The sequence below is a fragment of the Alexandromys fortis genome, unplaced genomic scaffold, assembly GCF_014885135.2.
Source record: "Alexandromys fortis isolate MF-2015 unplaced genomic scaffold, M_Fortis_MF-2015_v1.1 scaffold_86, whole genome shotgun sequence".
In the NCBI taxonomy this organism is placed as follows: Eukaryota; Metazoa; Chordata; class Mammalia; order Rodentia; family Cricetidae; genus Alexandromys; species Alexandromys fortis.
The window spans coordinates 1,780,564-1,802,031 of NW_026067965.1; the positions used below are offsets into that span (position 1 = coordinate 1,780,564).

A 21,468-nucleotide genomic window follows, 5' to 3' on the forward strand; every position below is an offset into this window, starting at 1 on the left:
ACGTCTATGAATGTTTATGGAATTAGAGTCCCCTCTCTCAAGCTAGAGAACATTTTGTAGGCTTCATGGTATCATATATATATATATATATATATATATANGCCTAGAAGTAGGGGCTGAACAGGGGTCTTGGGGGAAAATACCCCCTTCACCTAATCCTTCTGCCAGTCTGGGCTGTCAGGATTCTTCCCAAGAGGAGACAGAAATCAGGACCCCACACTCCAGCGACACTGGCTGCCCACACCAGGTGTGGACACAGCTGATAAATGCTTCCTGTTGCCAGCAAGGCTTCCTGTGCTGTGTGGCAAGGGCCGGGGCTAAGGAAGAGCTGTGGAACACAGCCATAACAGGCTCACACCTGGCAGACTACATGGAAACTTGGAGCACTTTTTTCAACTCTGCCAAGGGTTCTGGACCCAGGTAAGGGCAGCCCTGGCTCGCTCCAAAAGCACAGCTGCCGCTTCTAAACAAAGTACAAGGGAACAGGGAAAAAGAAACAAACAAAAAACCAGCCAGCTAAACCCGCACAGGAACCAAAGTCCTCCTACACTGTCAGATGAAGCTAGGAGCACTGTTTGAACACCTTGTGCTAATATTTTACTAGAAACTCTGGTGTGTGTGTGTGTGTGTGTGTGTGTGTGTGTGTGTGTGTGTGTGTGTATTCTTTTAACAAAAACTATCAATGGAACAGTTTGTGAGCTAAAAATTTTAAATGCTGTTTAAGTATTTCTGTTAAAGGCTTGCACCAAACTCAAGCCATTATAAACCCCTGTGCTACAGTGAGTTGAATCGGGGATGCGTATTATATTCTAGGAGCCAGGGCCCTAGAACAGGGCAGGAAATGGGACAAACTGCTTCAAGCTAGAGCACAAACAGACTCAACTTGTAAAACACGCTAGCAGTAACGCTCCCGCTGCCAACAATCGGGCATACTGGTGTCACGGAAATACCCTGCTGTTTGACAGGGCTATTCCGACTGTAATGTCCATGGACACGTTCTAACCTGGTACGCTCTACAAACGCAAAGACCCTTTGTCACCAACCTCTGAATCAGTCAGTGTCCCTCAAGTGTACTCTACTGTCAGAACGCAGGAAACATCTGGGATGCTTCTGCAGAGCCTAGCAGAAGACTTGTCACTGGTGGTTCTTGTCTCCTGGGAGAGCTCACCAGCTCCCCCAAGAGCAGCTTCCTAGTTACTCCCCTGGAAGCAGCCAGTCCTCTTCACAGGAGTGCTTGGCTTGGTTTCTGCATCGCTTTCATGCCGTTGCTGTTTTATGGTTACTTCTGATTACATAAGAATTTTTTTAACTGTACACTCAAGTACACAAAATAGCAAAATGAATGCCCAGTGCCCAGGACCCAATCCTACCACTGGTCATCAAGGGTCAGCCTGGCACTGCCCATGCCCACTTTCCCACACTATTTTGAAGTAAGTGAGAAAATCCTACAACCTCACCAGTAAGTATTGGTGTGTATGTGTGTAAAGAGGAACTTTCTGAACCCTGCACATCAATCCCTTCACCCCTCAAAGACAGCCGACCGGGCATTTCTTCAGCTCTCTTAGTCATGATATGTTAACAGTTGATTGTCTGTCTGTCTGTTTTCTTAAGCCAATATTTAAACAAGACACCCACAATAGCAATTGATTAACATATCTTCAAATCTTATTTAATCCCTTTTGCAGCTCTATCCTGCTATCTTTACTTTTCTTTATCAACATAGTTGATAAGGAAGCTGTTATTGAGCCCAGAGTTTTTCAACCCTTTTACACCCATGAGTCCTCATTCCAAGAAAATTATACACAGTCCAGGAGTGCAGGCATACAGACAAATGAGAAGGTGGGCCCCTGGGAGGAGGCATCACACCCAGAGATGGGAAGCGAGGGTGAGGGTGATACCAGGGATGAGGTCCTGAAGAAGAAATAGCGGAGCAGAAGGATCAGCAAGCATCAGCCTGTAACCTCAAGGGAGGGGAGCAGGGAAAAGACAGGAGAAAGGTATCCGAAGGGAGCGCGCTGGGTCTGCAAAGAGAACACCTGACCTAGACATGTGCTGGTCGACATTGCAGAGAGAGTGCCCAACAGCAGAAGAGAGGGGGGTGTCTTCAACAGCCACGTACCTGTGCCTCATGAGTCCTTGGGATGTCTGTCAAGCACCGTGGCCAGACCTCAGAACCCCTGAGCTCACTAGAGGAGCACAGCTCAAGAGTGGACCATGAAGTCCAGGCCAGAAAGTGGCACAGAAACTGGGACAGCCTTGGTCTAGGAAGACAGGGCATGGGGCACTGTCTAGAAATGCAGATAAGATTGAGATTAGGAGCATCCCAAAAAGTAACGAAAGCAGAGCATGATGCAATCATCTGTCGGCATCCTTCCTCACCCAACCTCAGCATCCTCGGTGTCCCCAGTACCAGAAGAGCCCTCAAGACATTTCTGAACTCCCTAAAATCCAGATCCCAGGAAACAACCCGGGTGTTAAAACTCCAAGAATGAGCAGACTGGGGCACCCCCTGGAGGACCTGGTCTCCAGAGCCTTAGCTACCAGGACACTCGTTGAAAACTCCACTTGTGTCTTTGCGACGTAGGCCAGAACTGGCCACAGCAAAGGAAATGTTTCTAAACTCCAAATAAGCCAACCCAAACAATTCCTCAAATCCCTTGTGATGGGGAAAATTCCATTATGGCTTCTACACCTAGTCCTTCCAAGTTCAGCTTGGAGAGACTCAAAGATGTCCTTTCTCGCCTGGCGTGGCTCCTTCTGGCCTGGGCAGCAAAGGAACTTATCTGTGTTTTGTGTCTCTGTTGATCTTTAAAATCCACTCACTTGGCTATTCCTGAGAACAAAGCATGGCAGCCTGTGAGCTTGGCACTCGCTGGAGAGACTAATAAACTCAGTAGCAGGAATGTTGCTGACTGGGAGGAGATGATCAAAGTGGCCAAAGGAAAGAAGCAGAGACAGTCAAAGGTCAGAGGAAAAGCATCCACCCCTACCGGAGGCTGTCCTCCACGGTGCGGTTACTTCCTACAACAAAGCTCAGAAGACTACCTGAGTACACGACAAGAAAATGCCCAAGAAATGGATCTGTACAATACTGACCCACTCACCTGACACCTCAGGAAATCTATGCATTTAAGGGTCATCTTGAATTTGCCATGACTGACCCTACCCTATGTCCGCCATTTCATCTTCAGGCAGAAGTGTAAAGCAAATGACAAACAGCAGTCCAGTGCCCCCAGATGAGTCTAGGAAGAAGAGGGGAAGAGGAGAACGACGCCCGTGCCATTAAAGAGCTGGATACTGGACTTCAAGGTACAGATGAATCCATTGATTCTTAAGAAATAACTAATTTGTGAAAATCTCCGAGATAATGAAATTCGGAATCCACATAGGCCAAAGTCAGTCTCAACAGCGTGTTGCTCATGCAGGGTTTATGTGTTTTCTGTGTGCCTGAGTTGGGACAGAGCACACAGCATTCTAAATAGTGCGTCTCCCTCGTCCCCTAGCAGAGAGCACAAGCTTGCTTTCCCATTAGATGGCTAAAATCTTTGGAATAGTTAAGGAGCATGGTAACGTATTCAACCAAGATTACTCATCAACAAAAGAATGAGCCAGTCAATCTCTAATGGCTTGCTGCTGTGTAAAAACCTAACGCCCAGCAGCCAGGAAGGACACGGAAAGTCGCCCAGGCGGAGTTCAGGTAGGTGGCTCACTCTGATCAGCAAAAAGATGGCAGAACTCTGCAGACACAAGTGCGGGGTTCATCTTCTTTTACCAGAAATTTCAGAAGTTGCTATAAGCTTTCCGAGCTAAAAAAAATCTCTTACAGAAAGCACTTGAAAATCCCAAGCGACAGTTCTGAGGCCTGCCAGCAGCTTAACCACAACACAGGTCCTGGCCAAGATGGCCATGAAAAGTTGGGAAGGAGCTGCTCTGAGAAAGATGTACTTGTAGCAAACAGGCTTCTCCCAAGAAAGAATGCATAAATCAATAGTTAAATAGGAAAAGGAAAATTAGGTCTGGCATAATAGCATCAGAGGGATGACATTTAAGAGAAGTTTGGGGTAAGACTATACAAAGACTTCATTATTAATATACTGTTGTTATTACTAGTTTTAAAAACTCATTTAAACATTTCTCTCATACTTTTCCTGCCCACAGATTAGAAGTAAGGAAAAAAAAAAGTCCCAACTGTGCTTAAGGGCAGAGAACAGGCACTTGGCTTTGCTATGTCTGGCTGTACGACCCAGGACAGGATGTTGTTTCTTCCTGGACCTCGGATTCCTCACCTGAAGAGCCAGGTCACTGGGCTCTCTTTCAACTCTGATATGCATCTTCCAAGGGCCTGTCAGAGCCACACATCCAGCCCTCTGGGTCTCCAGGGACGGGAATGTAAGAAACACAAACTGGCCACACACTGTGAATGAAGACATCACATAAGTAGGCAGTTAGCGGCACGCAGGAAGAGAGAGAGAAGGATCAGCCAGGGTGGTGACGAAGATGCCAGGGCGGATGGGGGTGTGTCCTGACTTGTTTTCTGTGGCCATTGGAGGGTAACAGTTTATGTCACCTCACATTTCACAGCCCCCCATCTAAGGAAGCCAACGAGGGAACACAGGGCAGGAGCTTGAAGCAGAAGCAGCAGAGGAATGCCCCATAACGCCTCACTCACTCCCGCTTTCTCAGATAAGTCCTTTCTAGAGAGCCCAGGCCCTCCGCCTATCTAAGGTGTATGGCCCACAATGGACGAGCCCTTCTATACCAATTATCGATCAAGAAAATGTCCCACAGGCTTGCCCACAAGACAATCTGATGAATTCTTAGATTGAGCTTCCTTCATCCTAGGCGTGTCAAGTTGTGAGCCAAGAATAGCCATCACAGGTGTCACGCACACAGATTGTTTTTCAAATGTAGAATCACACGCACTAGCACTGGGGTGTGACTTCAAGGAAATTATTGAAACTTAAAGCATTAAAGATGGCTGCTCAAGGTGGTGTAGAAGAAGGCTGAAGGAGACCCTAGAAATTAGATGTAAGGTTTACACATGCATAGAAAAAAGAAGAAGCAAATGATGTACCTTTGGGGCACAGGTCTGTAATCCCAGATAATTGGGGAGTAGAAGCCTTAGGATTGAAAGTTCAAGGCCTGCCTGGGCCACTCAGTAAGGCTGGCTCTCCACATTCACATTACAAAAGAAGGGGCTGAGGAAACAAAACTCAACAACTGGACACTTGCTTAGTGTGTGCAATACTCCAGGTTAAATCTCCAGTACAGGGGAGAAAAGAGGAGAGAGGAGAAGGAAAGAGGCAGGGAAGAAGAGAGAAATACGAATTTGAAAATCCAGTGGTTACAAAAAGTAAGGGTAGAGCAGAATGTAATTAAGAGTAATTTCAAGGCTGATCTCCAAAATCTCAAGAAACTAGAAGCAAAAAACCCCAAATAATCCAATTAAAAATGGGGTGTGGGGCCAGGCACTCAGGAGACAGAGACAGGTGGACCTCTGTGAGTTCAAGGCCATTCTGGTCTACCAAGTGAATTCCAGGTCAGGCTCCAAAGCAACATAGAAACTATATCTTTTAAAAAAAAGGAAAGAAAAAGACAAAAAAGGGGGGGTTGAAACTAAACAGAATTCTCCACAGAAGAATCTCAAATGGCCAAAATACACTTAAAGAATTGTTCAGCATCCTTAGGCATCAGGGAAATCCAAATCAAAATGACTCTGAGATTCCATCTTAACACCTATCAGAATAGCTAAGATCAAAAACACTAATGACAACTTATGCTGGAGAGGGTGTGGACCAAGGAGAACTCTACTCCATTGCTGGTAGGAGTGCAAACTTGTACAGCCGCTTTGGAAATCGATATAGTGGTTTCTCAGCAAAATTGGAAATCTATCTACCTCAAGACCCAGCTATACCAACCTTGGGCATATACTCAAAGGATACTTAATCATACCACAAGGACATTTGTTCAATTATGTTCGTTGCAGCATTGTTCATAATAGCCAGAACCTGGAAACGACGTTTATGTCCTTCAACCAAAGAATGGGTGGTGCATGTACACAGTAGAGTATTTCATTACTCAGCGGTTAAAAACAATGGCATCAGCACATTTGAAGGCAAATGGATGGAACTAGAAAAAAATATCATCCTTAACTGAGGTAATCCAAACACAGAAAGACAAACATGGTATGTACTCACTCATAAGTGGGTACTGGCTGTAAATTAAAGGAGAACCATGCTATAATCCACAGCCCCAGCGAATTGAAGTAACGAGGAGGGGCCAAAGAGGGACACAGGAATTTTTCTGAGAAGGGGAAATAGAAGAGATCTCCTGGGTAAACTGGGGGCAGGGGGATGGGAACATGAGGGATCAGGTTGAGGGTAGAATAGAGGGGGAGAGTAATAAGAGATGTCTTGATGGGTGGGCACATTTTTGGGTCAGGCAAAAACCTTGTGCAAGGGAAACTCCCATGAATCTACAAGGATGACCTCAGCCAAGACTCCGAGCAGTAGTGGATAGGTGGCCTGGCCTGGCCATCTCCCGTAATCAGATTGGTGACTACCCTAATTGTCATCAGAGAGCCTTCAGCCAGAGACTGATGGAGACAGATGCAGAGATCCACAGCCAAGCCCTGGGCTGGGCTCCGGGAGTCCTGTTGAAGAAAGGAAGGAAGGATGTGGGGAGGGGCTCAAGATCATTATGAGGGAACCCACAAGGACAGCTGACCTGGGCTCATAGGAGCTCACAGACATGGGCCCAACAGCTAAGGACCCCACATGGGACTGACCCAGGCCCCTACATCTGTGTGCTAGTCATAGAGCTTGGCCAACTGGTGGGACTCCAAATAGTGGAAGCAGGGCCTGTTTCTGACGCTTTTGCAGGCTTTTGGGAACCTATTCCTCATATTGGGTTGCCCCGTCCGCTTTAATACGAGGGGAGGAATTTGGTCCTACCTCAACTTGATACTCCATGCATTGTCAAAACCCATGGGAGGCCTGTCCCTTTCTAAACAGAAACAGAGGAGGAAGGAATGGGGGGTTGCAGAGGAGAGGTAGAGGATGGGAATAGGAGCAGGGGATGGAGGGGAAACTGTGATCCAGGTAAATAAATTAATAAATCTAATAAAACTATTACATGGAGGCAATTTCAAATATGAAAGAAAGGTTAATTCACTCAGACATGGCCAGGCTGAAACAGCACAAAGGCTAAGTTAGTCATGGGTTCTATCCCTGGCGTCTGCAGTAGACAGAGACACATTGACAGGTCAAGAGGGAATGGCAGAGTATATAGACAAATAGACCTAAAAAGATCGCCAGTGTGAAGAAGACAAGGTCGTTTCTTTCCGCGTGGCTGCAAGCTTCCTTTAATGGGATCTGCCTCACTATTTACTGGACGCCCAGCTGCGTCTTCATTCTCAAAAACCATGATATCAACCCTTTTCTGCCCCTTGCTTGCTTAAGGCCTACAATGGGAAAGGATGATATTACATCAACATGGACTACAACACAGCACATAGAAGCAATTCACACCCAGTAGAAGACCATGGATGAGGCAGAATTTCTAAGTCGCCTTCAGCTGTTCTTTGCCTCCTCTGTTGCTATGGCTACCACCAAGAAGGAAGTGTACTTCATCAATCCACCAGGCTGGGGGACACACCTTCCTCATTTATTCACCCCTAACAAATGCTAAACGATCAAAAAAATAGAAATTATTTGTGCACAAAACTACTTCATAACCATTTAAATAAATAAGTAGCCTTTCACGGAGAAGTGCAAAACCTGTTACAGACTTGTGGACCAGTGTCCACCATGATGCCCCACGTTCCAGTCTCCAGTGAATCAAGGTGAAGTATGCATGGAACAAGACCTCATCATCCCCTTTTTTCAGAAGGAGGCCTGGAGCTACTCCTTAACCACAACTGTAGGTGGGTGAAGGACCGAAGACCAATACACGGAACCCACATGGAGCCGTGGTGACCGAACAGTCTTTAAATGGGTGAAACTCCAAAAACACCACGAGGAATGGCAAAAGCATTTCCCTTAGAGACTGGCTGGTAAGACTATTCCGGCCGCAAACATCACAGCCAGGGGCCCAGACAAGGACTTTCTTCATGTACCATATATGCTGACTACATACATCCAAGTGTTTGAGGGTTTACACTCTGAAGATGCCAGACACAATGGGGAGGCAGGTCTGTCTGCATTTGACTTTGAAAACACTGTGGTTCCTATTCAAACCAGGGAGGGGTGATAAAGCTTATTAAGAATCTCCTGGCTAACCCCAAATTCCTGAACTTGTTGAGTCTGAATCTTTTAAAGTAATCCGTGAATATCAAAGTGTTCTCTGCGGATTCCTTTGACCCCCAAAGCTCTCCCTGACCATAATGGTGGGATCAAGGTCTGGAAAGGAGTGAATGTTCTTGGGCAATCTGAGATAGCAACAGGAGGTAGTCTGGGATGGCAGGAGCTGCCACATGGAGGGCACTGACCTTCAATTTGCAAGAAGCCATCTGGATGTCCTTGACTGAGTCATTTGCACACTTAGAGTCCCTGCTTCCCTGACTCGTGGAATGAGGTGTCGGGTCTGGTCTCCACCAGCTGTGCAAACTCCCTAATTCTCTAGGTAGCAGTCCCTCGCTTTGCTGGCTGGACAGCCTCAGTAATCAGAATGAACCAGTTCACAGGGCAGCTGGGAGGCTATGTTATTTGTGGTTTCAAGACTGGACTCTTTTACAACGGGAGGAGGGAAGATCGTGAACCCCTCTCGCTCTGCTTTGGAAAACAGTGGAAGGATCTGAGGTCTGCAGATGTCAAATCCCTGTTAGATTACGAGCTCATTAGACGGAAACAACATGAAGGCCACCTGGCTCTGGTCCTGCCTGCCGCACAGTGGGCAGCAGGCTAGCTTCAGGCTGTCCTCTCCCTAGGAGCTGCTTCTACTCCCGAATAAACCACAATGCGGCTTTTATGTGGCTCATGAAACACAGCCTACATCACAGCTGTGCTTTAAGGGCCGACAGGTTATTAGTTTTCCAGGCACCTAATCCAGAAGACATTTTGGAAAGTGACCTGAAGGTCGTCGTGAAAATGGGCCCAGGATAGAAACACTTCCAAGAGTCCCGTGGGAGTTGTCCAAGAAAGCTGACATCCACACACCTACCACCTGCTTCCTCCTTTATCAAATGAGTGTTTGGCAGCGAGGAGGAGCCTCGTGAACCCACCTCTGCCACAACCATGTTAGGTCCATATGGCAGCCTCCTTTGCACACGCCGTCTGTCATTCCGGCTTCAGGAGGTGAGAGCGAGCTGCCTCTAGCACAAACACTCACACGTGGCAGGTAGGTACCCAAGCCACCTGGCAGTACAGAGCTGTCCTGGATAACAGCCATGGACACCACACCTCTTTGGATCTGTTACATAACAAGCACTGGCCCGCCCTTTCCCCAGGTATGGAATCCTTGCGCTGACTGCCCTGGAGAACATTTAGGAGCTGTCTGGGAATTCCCGCGCAAGGAACAGCGGTGGAGCGCCACGCAGAGAGTGGCTGTTCGTCTCATCTGAGACAGTCTGTTACAGTGCTCCAAGCGATGGCCAGACACTAAACCTTGGGTGAGACTGAATCCAAAGCCTTGGTCAAAGCTCTCAGAAACCTGATGAGTGGAAGAACCCAAACACCAAGGAGTACATGCCATATAGTCTACCCACATATAAGCAAACTGAAAAGTAGGCAAAGCCAGCCTACACCAAGGACAGAAGTCAGACGCATTGGACGTTCTCGGATGGTGGATGTTGATGAGAAAAGAATTTAGGGACCCCTTATGAAGCTAAATGCTCTATTTCTTCCTCTTGGTAGCTGTCTTACAGGTGGAAAAAAAAGTACTAAAAACCCCATCAAGTTCTAGAGTCAGATACGTCTTCCTTTTGCCATGTGAGGTTATGCCTCAATAAAAGTTAGTTTAAGATTTATCTGCATGTTCAGTTATGGGGAGCAGTTATGGTAGGCAAAGTGCAGGTGCCTCTGGAGGTCAGAAGAGAGCACTGACCTCCTGGAGCTGCAGTAGATGGTGGTCATGCCTCATCCCCTGTGGATGCTGAGAATCGAACTCAAGTCCTCTGCAAGAGCAGCAATGCCCTACCTAACTAATGAGTTATCAATCCAGCCTCAGGAAGAATAAATTTAAAATGTTACTTGGGAATCCTCTGATGTGAGAACATACGCTTCTGTCTTTTCCTTCAGAGTGAGCTTATCTGAGAGTCTATGAATTGCATGTTTGTCCATCATATGGCCGGCAGTAACGATTGTTAAAACAGGATGCTCACATGGACAAGGAAAATGCGTACATGGTCACCTTGAAGTACTCAGGCAGTCTCCAGAAAGAGCTGGCACCAATGTTTCCACCCAAAGGCAGAGAAGCGATGTGCCCAAAGTCACACAGGTAAAATGGCCAAAACGACACTCAAACGTGAACCTAGGTCAGTCCAGCTCCAGAACGTTCCTCCTAATCGATCTTAATGTTTGCTCTTGCAGCCGCAAGACAACGGTTTGCATTGTGTACTGGAAGGTTGGCCGTGTTTGATGGTGCCACCTTTCCCATAGTCCCTGGGAAGCTCTAGGACATCACAGTGCAACCTGAATGTTCAGCAGGAAGAGGAGAGAGCATGCATGCTGTGGATAAGCTGACTGGACCCAGGATTAAACCTTGACATCCATTCGGAAGATACAGCTAATTTGCAAGAGCCTGCCTTCCTCGTTTTTAGGGGAGGAGGGTGGGTGAGGTGATTGACTTGTTTTTTATCTTGCCCCTTTCCCTTCAGAGAAGCATAGCATGGAAGTAACATAAAGAAGTTTTACGTGCTGTTCACTGGGCTTTCTGGAACAATGGGTAATGCAGTAAAATCTCCACAGTGCACCCACTGTCAGGACTTGCTTTGGAACATTTAAAAAAATTGACAGAGGCTAACTTCCCTCTTTTTTCCCTAGCTTTTCTATGGTTGTTTTGTTACAGACAATGTATCTACAGAACCTAGAGAAGGCATTAGAGACAATTTAATTATAAAATCCATAGCTACTTACTCCAGACATCCTGCTTTATTCTTTACTGTTTCTCGCGTGGTTTCTCTGAAACTCTCATTTGCAAACTGATGGAGCATTGACTTCTGGCTAAGAGGGAGCTAGGCGTTAGAGTCCTTCTAATGACCCGTAGGATATAAAGGCAGAAGGCAGCTTAATGCTATTTGGGTCTTACCTGGGACCAGCCCCAGGTGGCTGGGGCTAGCAATACGAATCCATAATTAACCCCGCTCTGCTCAGGTCCCACAAACATATTGTTTCGGGGACCTTGGAGAAGCCATTGCTTGTTGAACTTTTCAGCTAAAAACTTTGGTCTTGTCTCACCAAACCCCAGGGATCTGTGAAGCTCGGTATCAGCAGACAGTCTTCTGTGTCACAGCCCTGCCCCTCATTCCTCACCCTGGTGTAGAACAAAGGCCACCAAGGGTAGGTAGTTCCATAACAGCCCTAAGGATTTGGGGATATAGAGTCCTGGGCAGTGGGCTTCCCTATCTGCCTGCCCCCTCTGCTCCAGGCTGTCATTTATATTAGTCTGTCAAGCTAGGTGAGACCTCAGTTCCCATTCTAACCAACAGCCCAGTGCAGGTCCAGCCAGCTCTCGAGCTGATCATGCTCCAATGGCTGCATGTCAATAGATTAAGTCTGTCAAGAGTTGCTCCTCCTGAGGGATGTTGACCTAGGTGCTGGCCTTTGACCACATAGATAAGACAGCTTTTCCCAAAATACCAGCCATCCTCCCCCACGCCACTGTGTGCCACGACATGGTTGGTAATGGTGACCAGTTCTTCATCTCTTCTTGGGCCTTTAGGTAGCCAGAGCTACCCAGGTCCCATATGGGTTTAAATCTCCACTCACTGTTTTCTGCCACTGTCCCTGGAATCCTGGTATTCATCTATCAATCTCTACACTGTGTAGAGCAGGCATTGTAGGTCACAACTTGAAGATGATCCCAAAGAACTGTCTACTCTTACCTGCCAATGCTGCAGATTGAGACTCAAAGAGAGTCGTGGCTCTAAGCGCACAGTGTTGCATTAGGAGCGGCGGGGCTGCATCCCCGGCACCCGGCCGCCTGCATGGCTAGCTTACGCCCCAAAATAATTACACGGAAACTGTATTCTTTCAAACACTGCCTGGCCCATTATCTGTAGCCTCTTATTGGCTAGCTCTTACATATTGTTCTAACCCATTTCTAATAGTCTATGTAGCCCATGAGCTGGCTTACCAGAGAGGATCTTAACCTGCGTCTGTCTGGAGTGGGAGCATCATGGCGACTCCTTGACTCAGCTTCTTTTTCCCAGCATCCTGTTCTGTTTACTCCGCCTACCTAAGGGGTTGGCCTATCAAATGGGCCTAGGCAGTTTCTTTATTAATAAGAAATCACTCCCACATCATTTCCCCTTTTTCTGTTTAAACAAAAAAGAAAGGCTTTACCTAATTCAACAGATGGCGCCCAGACGTGACGGGCTAAATCCACTTAAAAACCTGAGAGGGCTTAAAAAGGAGAGAGAGAGAATTTAAGACAGCTTTTTGCTGTTTCTGGGTTGCGTGCCGCAAAGAAATTGTCCTGACTCGGCAGCAGGAAAAAACTGGATGTTTTAAAATGCCGGCTTTCTGGGCTGTGCCGCCATTGCGATCTCTGTCTGGCTCGGGCGGGAGACAGAGCTTATGAATGGAGCATTTGGATTAAAGTGCTACGATTTGTTTGATGGCAACTAGACTGCTGTGTGCCTAAAAGGGGGACATTGTGTGCCACAGCTCAGAGGCACAAGCAGCTCCACCATGCTAATGGTGCAATGTGCAAGGATCAGAGGCACGAGCGGCTCCGCCATGTTGGACTGGGCGGGGCCAGCATATAGTACCTGTTTTTGACCTAGGAATGTCACAGCTTAGATTCTTAAGCGCTTGATGATTTAAAGGCGCAAAACAAAGTGCTCCTGGATAGTAAAAAAATTACAGATTCACAATAAAACAGATTCAGACAGACCACTAAATGGATCATAATGTTGGATAAGTGTACGTAGGCTTGAGAGAGAAAAAAAAAGAATATAGAGAATAAAGTTAATGGTTTAAAAAAAAGGGTAAAGTCTTTAAAGACACAGAATACAGATAGTTATAGATTAAGAAAAATAAAAAAAGTAAGCCACGTTAAAAATGGAAAATTCACAGAGAGTCTGGATTATGTACATTGTGTTTTCTTTAAAATTTTTGACTGTGAAGGAGCTAAGTACAGAGAGACATTTCATTATATGGGCTGCTAAGCTGAACCTGCACATATGTTCTAAAGGTATCTTGACTTCAGAATTTGGATCTAAGGTTATGATGCTTTGGAAAAGTCCTTCTTTTGTTTTTGCAGAGGATGAGACCTGTGGATTGCATCTATTCCGATTTGGTATGATAGACCACGCCCTCCTGAAAGGTTGCTGTGAACACCCTCAAAAAATTGCTACGCTCAATTGACAAGTGAGATGAAACTAGCACACAGGTTATACCATGAAAGACCTAATTAATGACGCCCCTATTCAGCAGGAAGCAGTTTGGAGAGAAAAAACTATGCCCATGTTCCCAAATATTGTTTATAAATGTTCTTTTACATTTAAAGGGGGATATGATATAGATATAAATAATTTGCATTGGTATGGATTTTAAGGTCAATTTTGTTATATGTATATGTATTTTTGATCTTGATTAAGGTATTGTGATTGTGTAGTTCATTTAAAAATGTAATGTATAATTGGGAAATATAGGTTGTTAATGGATAATCATCGCTAATAGTTAAGTTTGTAGTCATGTTACTTAGATTTTCTAGATATATAGAGATATATTTCAGATAGGCATTCTTCATAGCTCTCAAGGGCTGCAGAATATGGCATTTAAAATATTTTAATAACTTAGGACTTTTCATGACAATGAGACATGTCTGCTCCTGGCAGCACCAGCTACTTCAAGAGGAAGATGGGCATCGAAGAGGATCCTTATGGAGTTTCATAGCTATTTGGGCAAGAAACTGTTCTTGCCTGGACTGTTGCATAAACTGGACACAGAGAACCCGCAGAGAGAGGACTGCTGAACTTGCCTAAAGGTGAGATGGTCTTTCGGGGTTCCTGATTCATAAAAGAGTCTGCGAGACATTCTGCAGGACACAGCAGAAAATGACTGAACTGTCTTTGGAATTTCCTGCTTGATGAAAATGTCTGCTGGATACCATGGGCCTGTAGGCCGAAGATGGATGCCCCATCGGTACAGAGGAACTTTGGGTGACTGTCCAGGCAGCGAGATGTCTCTGTCATTTCTAGAGTTTTCTTATTTCTTGTTTGATAGGTAATATTATATCCTTCTGGAGTCTTTGATGGAATTGAAGAATGAATAGTTATAGTTTTCCTTAATTATGATAAAAGATAAAATAGATATAAATATTATAACTGTAATTCTTACTTGATAACTGTTTTGTGATATATAATTTTACTATGTTAAAGTTAAAGCCTTTCTTTTTTTGTTTAAACAGAAAAAGGGGAAATGATGGAGGTGGGTCTTGTAATAATAAAGAAACTGCCTCGGCCCTCATAGGACAGAAAATTAGGTGGGTGGAGAAAACAGAAGAGAATTCTGGGAGAAAGAAGCTTAGTGAAGGAGTCGCCATGATTCTCCCACTCCAGACAGACGCAGGTTAAGATCCTCCCTGGTAAGCCAGCTCGTGGGCTACACAGAATATTAGAAATGGGTTAGAACAATATGTAAGAGCTAGCCAATAAGAGGCTGGAACTAGCCGGGCCAGGCAGTGTTTGAAAGAATACAGTTTCCGTGTAATTATTTCGGGCATAAGCTAGCCATGCGGGCGGCCGGGTGCTGGGGACACAGCCCCGCCGCTCTTATTTCAACAGCATAGTTTACACAACATAGCAGCCAAGCATGCTTCAATTCTCTGGTTAACCTTTGTGAAGCGATTTCACATACTACACACACACACACACACACACACACTGCACACATTCAGGTGCTGGTGCTCCTGAAAGAATTTGTAGGGAGAACAGAGGTCCATGAGCTCACAGGGAAGCACTAGAGAAACCAGGAATGGTAAAACCTGCAGGACTGTCTCTTCAACAGAGAGATGATAACTTGTTTTCTGTCCAGAAGGCTGGGAATGAGGGTGGCTAACAGCCCAGTGATCTGCGCTATCTGTAACCCCAGGCCATACCATGCTTCTACAGGCAGGACAAGAGATGCCTAATAGTCCAGGTGACATTTGCATTATCTGTATGGCCAGGAGCTCTCCCAAACTCCCACAACCAGGACTGGAGGTGCTAATAGACCACATGACTTCTATGTTATCTGTATGACCTATGTAACACCTGATCTTCCCCTGGGCTCTTAGGATAACAAATGTACCCTGTCTCCGTTTTTTAGAACCCATTTTCATGGAAGAAGTAACATGTATGTTAAGAAGCATCTCCACGTGATTATGCCTCCTTGTGCACAGGGCACTGTGTCACACCAGGAAACTGTCTTCCAAATTGTACTATCTTCAATACACCTGAAACAAACTGCCTGGTACCAGACCCTAGGAGCTTGAACCAAAACAGGCATGCGTCTTGCCTCACCCGGGTGGTTACTCTGCTGGCTGTGGTGCTCGCAGAGACTCCCGTGAGAAGTGAAGTGAAGGCTCAGAGGGCGAAGAAGCCAGTCCACGCAGTCAGAATCCACAGATCATTCTCTCTAGGAGAGTAAATTTAGTACAGCCATAGAATCTCTTCTGAGCCAGTGTTCCCGGCAGAGCTGAAGCGCACACAGATCAGGAAGTCACTGCGGCCAGCAGCCTCAGACCCCAACAGGATGTCGAGGGTCTGTTGTGTTAGTATTGCCCCGAGGAACACACTGCTGTATTAGGCAGATGCTGTGTGCGCAATGTCCATCTATGTGTGCACCTGTGCTCCTGTGCAGGCCAGAGGAAACTGGCTGCCTGTCTCCATCACTTTCTACCCTATTCCCTTGAGACAGTCTCCCGCTGAATCTGGAGCTCAGGTTATACCTTCTCAGCTGCGAGCCAACAAGCCTCACTGATTGGACCGTCCTGCACTGGGCTTGCAGGCACCCGTAACCGCACACAGCTTTTCGTGCAGACACTGCTGACCCGAACGCAAGTTCTTCTGCTCACACATCCGCTCGTCCACACCGAGCCTCTCCCCAGCCCTTCGCCAGCATTTCTGGGGTAGGAAAGGCCGTGACGGGTCTTTCTGCAGAGGCCTTACCTGGTCATCATAGCGATAAGTGAGGAACTGCTCCCCCGTGGTGTCTTCAAGGAAGCTTCCCTGAGGAGACAGCGCAAACTCGGGAAGGAAGTAGGCTCCAGGAGACTTCTCTGCTGTGGCCTGAAAGGCAAGGTCACAAATAAGACACCAGGAAGGATCCTATAAGAGACAGAGTCCAAAAGGATCCCACTACAAACCCTCTCCTACCAAGAAGAGAGAAATGGCCTCTGAGCAAGGAGCAAGGTGGGGCGCATCAGACATCAGTGCTGGGACACTTTAGACCAGGATATCCCAAACTGGCACATATGGCCCCTTTCTCCCTCCTCCCACTCTGTGCTCCACCTTCCAGCAATAGAGACACATAACAATTACCTGTTCAAGTTTTATGATTGCAAATCCATTATTTTAGGATGTTCTTTTCCTTTAAAGGCAAGTGTGTTTTATTTTTATTTATGCGCATGCCTCCTGTTCATCTGTATGAATGGACGCCACTCTCATACAGGTGCCCCATGCCTGTCATGTGCACTATGTACCTATGTGGAGTACCAGAGCCTGTCTGTTATGCCACGTGTAGGTAAGTGCCTCAAAGGGCCAGAAGGGAGCGTCAGATCCCCTGGAGCGGGGTTTGTCAGCCCTACTGACATGGAGCTGGGAGCTGGACTCTGGTCCCTAGGAGAACAGCAAGAGCTCTTAATGCTGCTCCATCTCTCTAACCCCCTCAAATTCATTCTCTTTCATTCCTTTTGCTCTTTCCTTCTTTCTTGCCTTCCTTTATTCTGCCCTTTTCTCTTTGATGTGAAAGATGGGGCAGTTTTTCCCCACACTGCAAACAAGATGTGTGTTCATGACAGGAATTTTTAGAAAATGCAGACGGCTACCAAAGACAATGAAAAGTCACCCACAATCCCTGCAACCCATAATGGCGAATTTTGTTATTTGACCATATTTCCTTTGAAGCTTCTGTTTCTTTTACCACAATACTTTGCATGTTTTCATAAAGACCCACGTTTAAATAAACTGCTTTCCTAGGCTGATTTGCTCACAAGTTTAAGGCTCCATTCGTTCCTTGGGAAACTAACACATTTGCATGCAGCTCATTCATCTGAAGCACCAATGGTTGGGGTCTTCAACAGTTAAGACTTCTGCTGTGCAATATCCCTGGATCCACGCCCATCGTAGTACCCAGCACACACCGGCAGAGCCAGTCAAGAGTGGCCGAAGCGTGTGAAATGTTTTCTTGAATCTCTGCCTTGATTGAGCCAAGGAGGGATTTGGCAAAGGAAATGACATGCCTCGTACTCAGTCTTATCCAGGTAACACGCGTGGAATGATGATTACGCACACCCAGACTGGGCCCACTCGCCCTGCTTGGGGAGGAGTGAGTATAAAACAGAGGAGGAGATCATAGGGATCACCCCCTGGAAACTGCTTTCTGCAACAGAACAGCGGGAGAAAAAGCACTCCTGAGGGCTCTGTTGCCTCAGGGGTCACCTTTCCATAGTGCAGCAGAATCAGGGACTGGAGATTGAGCTCTGTTGGTAAAATGGTGCCTGGTTTGCATAAAACCTTGGGTTTGATTCCCAGCACCAAATGAACCAGGTTCAGAGGTTAACATCTGTAATCCTGGCACTCGGGAGGGAGAGGCAGGAGGATCAGAAATTCAAGAATATTCTTGCCTTGGGTCTCCTAAGAAGCATCACCATTTAACAAGTAGCAAAAAGCCTCCAGTACCGAAGGGAACATCACCTCTTTTCTACCCTGCTTCCTCCCTGGCCATTGTTGCTTGAGCTCAGACTGATTTCATAAACAAAAACTAAGCTACTGTAATATCAGATAGAGACATCTTGCTTTTTAAACGAAGAAAAGATTACAACAGAGGTTTGTTCCAAACCTAAGGTTGTTCCAAAAGAGATAAGGGCATATTGTCATTCACATCATGATGACAGCCAGGAAGATGATGGGTTTTGTGCACTCGGAAAGCAGCTCCTCTGTGTCTGCCCCTAGATCCAAAAGCAGATCGCTCAGCATCCTGCACCAGTTGAGCTGTGTCTCAGCCTGTGTGTGACAAGGTCTCAGGAAAGATGGTCTGGTCCGCTCATGGCTTCGGAAGGCCCATGCCTCTGACATTTCCACCCAGAAGGGAGGTGACTACTTAACTCTAAGCATGTGGCTTCTTATGGGACGAGGAGACCAAAGAGGTCAGGACATCCAAGTAGCAAGAGCTGGAGGCCAGGCCAGGGAGAGAGGGCCAGATAGGAAGTGTGAGAGCTTCCCAGGGCGTAGAGCCAGGGCCAGGGAAAGGCGCTGCCAAGATGCATCATCCACACCAGCCACTGTCCACAGCTGCTGAGTCACCAGGGACAGATGCAGGAGGAATCCGGATGAGCTCCGGGGACTGTGGATGTGAGACTTGGGGATACAGCTGGATTCCCCACCCCCAACCCAGCTGAAGGTTGTAATTCTCACAGGAGGAAATACATACAGCCCAACAAGAACTAGATGGCCACTGCCAACGCCTCCACTCATACCCTGGAAAGGACCATGATGGGCTTGGAACGCTGTAAAAATTGAGATAGGATATATATTTGATCTTTAACCACAGTTTCTAACACAAGATTCCTAAGACTATTGTAAATTCTGGGGTAACAGAAGGCACATCTTCTGATGCCCCCCCCCACTCTAGGGGGGCTCTTGGAAAACGTCAAGCAGAAGCTTGTATTGGTGGCTTTGTGTGTTAACTTGACACAGGCAGCCATGAGAGGAAGGAACCTCAGCTGAGGAAATGCTTCTTCTTTGAGGTCCAGCTGTAAGGCATTTTCTCACTTAGGGGAGGGCACAGCCACAGTGTGTAGTACCCTCCCTGGGTTGTCGGTCCATTGTATGTGAAAGCAGGCTGAGCAAGCCATGGGAAGCAAGCCAGAAAGCAGCTCCCCTCCATGGCCTCTGCATCAGCTCCTGCCTCAGGGATCCTATTCTGACTTCCTTCACTAAATGAACAACAATGTTGAAGTGGAAGCCAAATAAACGGTTTCCTCCCCAACTAGCTGTTGGTCATGGTGTTTCGTCACACCAATAGAATCCCTCACTAGGACCGGGCTGGTTGGAACCAGACATGTGGTAAGATGATTGAAGCTTCCATCTCATTCCAGCCACTGAGGAATGGGGAGAAACCGAAGCTACAGCTGACATCAGAGACACCATTAACTATATAATAAAACTATATAATAACTATATAATAAAATCTCCATTAAAAAACTCAGGTCGAGGCTCAGGGGGCTACTGAGTTGGAGCCCACATCTCTTTGCCCTTAGGAGTGTCTCTGACTTCTCCCCTTTCTCCTCCTCCGACTGTTCACTTGTATCTGTAATTGTATTCTTTCTCGTGTATTTTGTTTACGTGACTTGTTTGTTTGAGACAGGTCCTCATGTTGTAGCTCCAGCTGGCCCAGAACTGGCTTTCTAGATCAGGCTAGCCTCAAACTTGGGGGTGATCCTCCTGCCTGTACCCCGGGATCCCAGTGTTAGGATTACATTCATGTGCCATCAAGCTTGACTCTGAAGTCTTGATTAAAAACTAAAGAGATCGGTAACTATAAGGGAGGTATTTCCCAGAGTTCCATGAGCCACTCCATCCAGTTAGCAAACCCCAGGAGGGTTCTGTTAGAGGGAGTCTGGCTCACTGCCAACATGGACATGTGACTTTGTCACCAGTATCAGATCTGAACTTGGAGAGAACAGTTTTGTAAGGCTGCACCCTTAACCTCGTGGCTCTGATGTTACCTTCGGAGAGACAGCTCCAGAATGAAGAGAAGAACACCCAGCCAGTGCCTGCTGGAGAACTCGTGTCTAGTACTTACACCTCCTTGCTTTTTATGCCTGCAATACTGTGTTGACTGACGACCAGGGTAGGAAAAATCACGCTGGGTGGATTTTTATTTTCTGTCTTTCAGGATGCTGTCCTAAGAAGAGAGCACTATGGAAGAGAAAAGGGTATTCCTATCACATAAAACAGGACCTAAAGCACCTCTAAAATCAAGCAGTCAGCAGTTAACGGGAACATAGTGTGACTTGCCACTGAAATTCAGCAGACTGATTTGAACATTGCTGGCTCAGTCTGAGCCATGTAGGTGGGATACTCATCTCTCTCTGGAGTGTGAGCTCAGCCAAGCACCACATCACTAACTTACAGAGCTGTGGTCAGTGGAGGCCCCCAAGTCTTTTTCCCATGGGCTGCTGTTGAACCACAGTAAACCACGTCCTTGCGTTCTGGGCTGAGACGGGACTGTCCAGCTTCCTGTTGTTCACGTCCCCTTTCCATCTGGCTCGTCAGCCCGGCCTGTCAGGACTGTTTTGAATCCCAGCTCCGTCCCCGTTCATGCATCGCTTTCTCCTTGTTTCACTTCCGCCCAAAGGCAAGGCGCAGGCTCCATCCGCATCCTTGTCACCGAGACACACGCTGAGCAGGCACAGGCTGAAGCCTGGACCTCTGCCTGTCTCCAGACCCACGAAGAATCAACCCTAGGAGAGTCTCCTTGCTCCCTTCAGATGGCTCCGTGATGGTCATCAGAGAATCAAGAAATAGATCATCCAGTACTCATATCTCGTGATAAAGGTGGGGGGGTGGGGGGGTATGATGCTCAATGGAAAAACAGAGATTCCATCATTCCTGAGAATATCTGGAGCAAAGGCTAAATGCCAAGAAGACAAAGCCTGAGCCAAGACTGCTGAGCTCTACCCGTGATGCCAGGGAGCTGAAGAGGCCTTCCAAAGTTGCTGTCAGGAACAGTGGGCCAGGGCAGCCACACTCTGCAGGGGAGACTTAGTCTTCTGGATGGAGGGGACACTCCTGCAGGTGGAGTCCCCCGAAATGATAGCATGCCACAAAAGCAGATAGGTGCAGGGACAACAGAGTGAGTCTCGGACTCTCGGCCAGCATCAAGTCAGCAAGGACCACTCTCTGGGGCCCTCTGGCCCTTGAGTCTCCTGGCCAGGATGGCACATGGGACTCTAGGGTTTGTCCCTTTTAGGACCCAGAAGGAAAAATTCAAGTGACTAACAGTATGAAAACTCAGTCCCACACATCTTTCTTCCAGAAACCACAATGTGCATTTTGTTTCTTGAACCTGAAATGGAGGTTAAAAAAGAAACTTTCCAGAT

At 46.8% G+C, this 21,468-nt stretch overlaps 1 protein-coding gene across 1 annotated transcript in view; it reads right to left on the bottom strand.

The window, feature by feature from the left end:
* Adamtsl3 (ADAMTS like 3) overlaps positions 1 to 21,468 on the bottom strand; it is a 224,751-nt gene that overhangs the window by 176,707 nt on the left and 26,576 nt on the right. Inside the window, exon 3 of the mRNA XM_050154110.1 lies at positions 16,313 to 16,432. Within this exon, the coding sequence (XP_050010067.1) occupies positions 16,313 to 16,432 (120 nt within the window). The remainder of the gene's footprint in view (positions 1 to 16,312; positions 16,433 to 21,468) is intronic.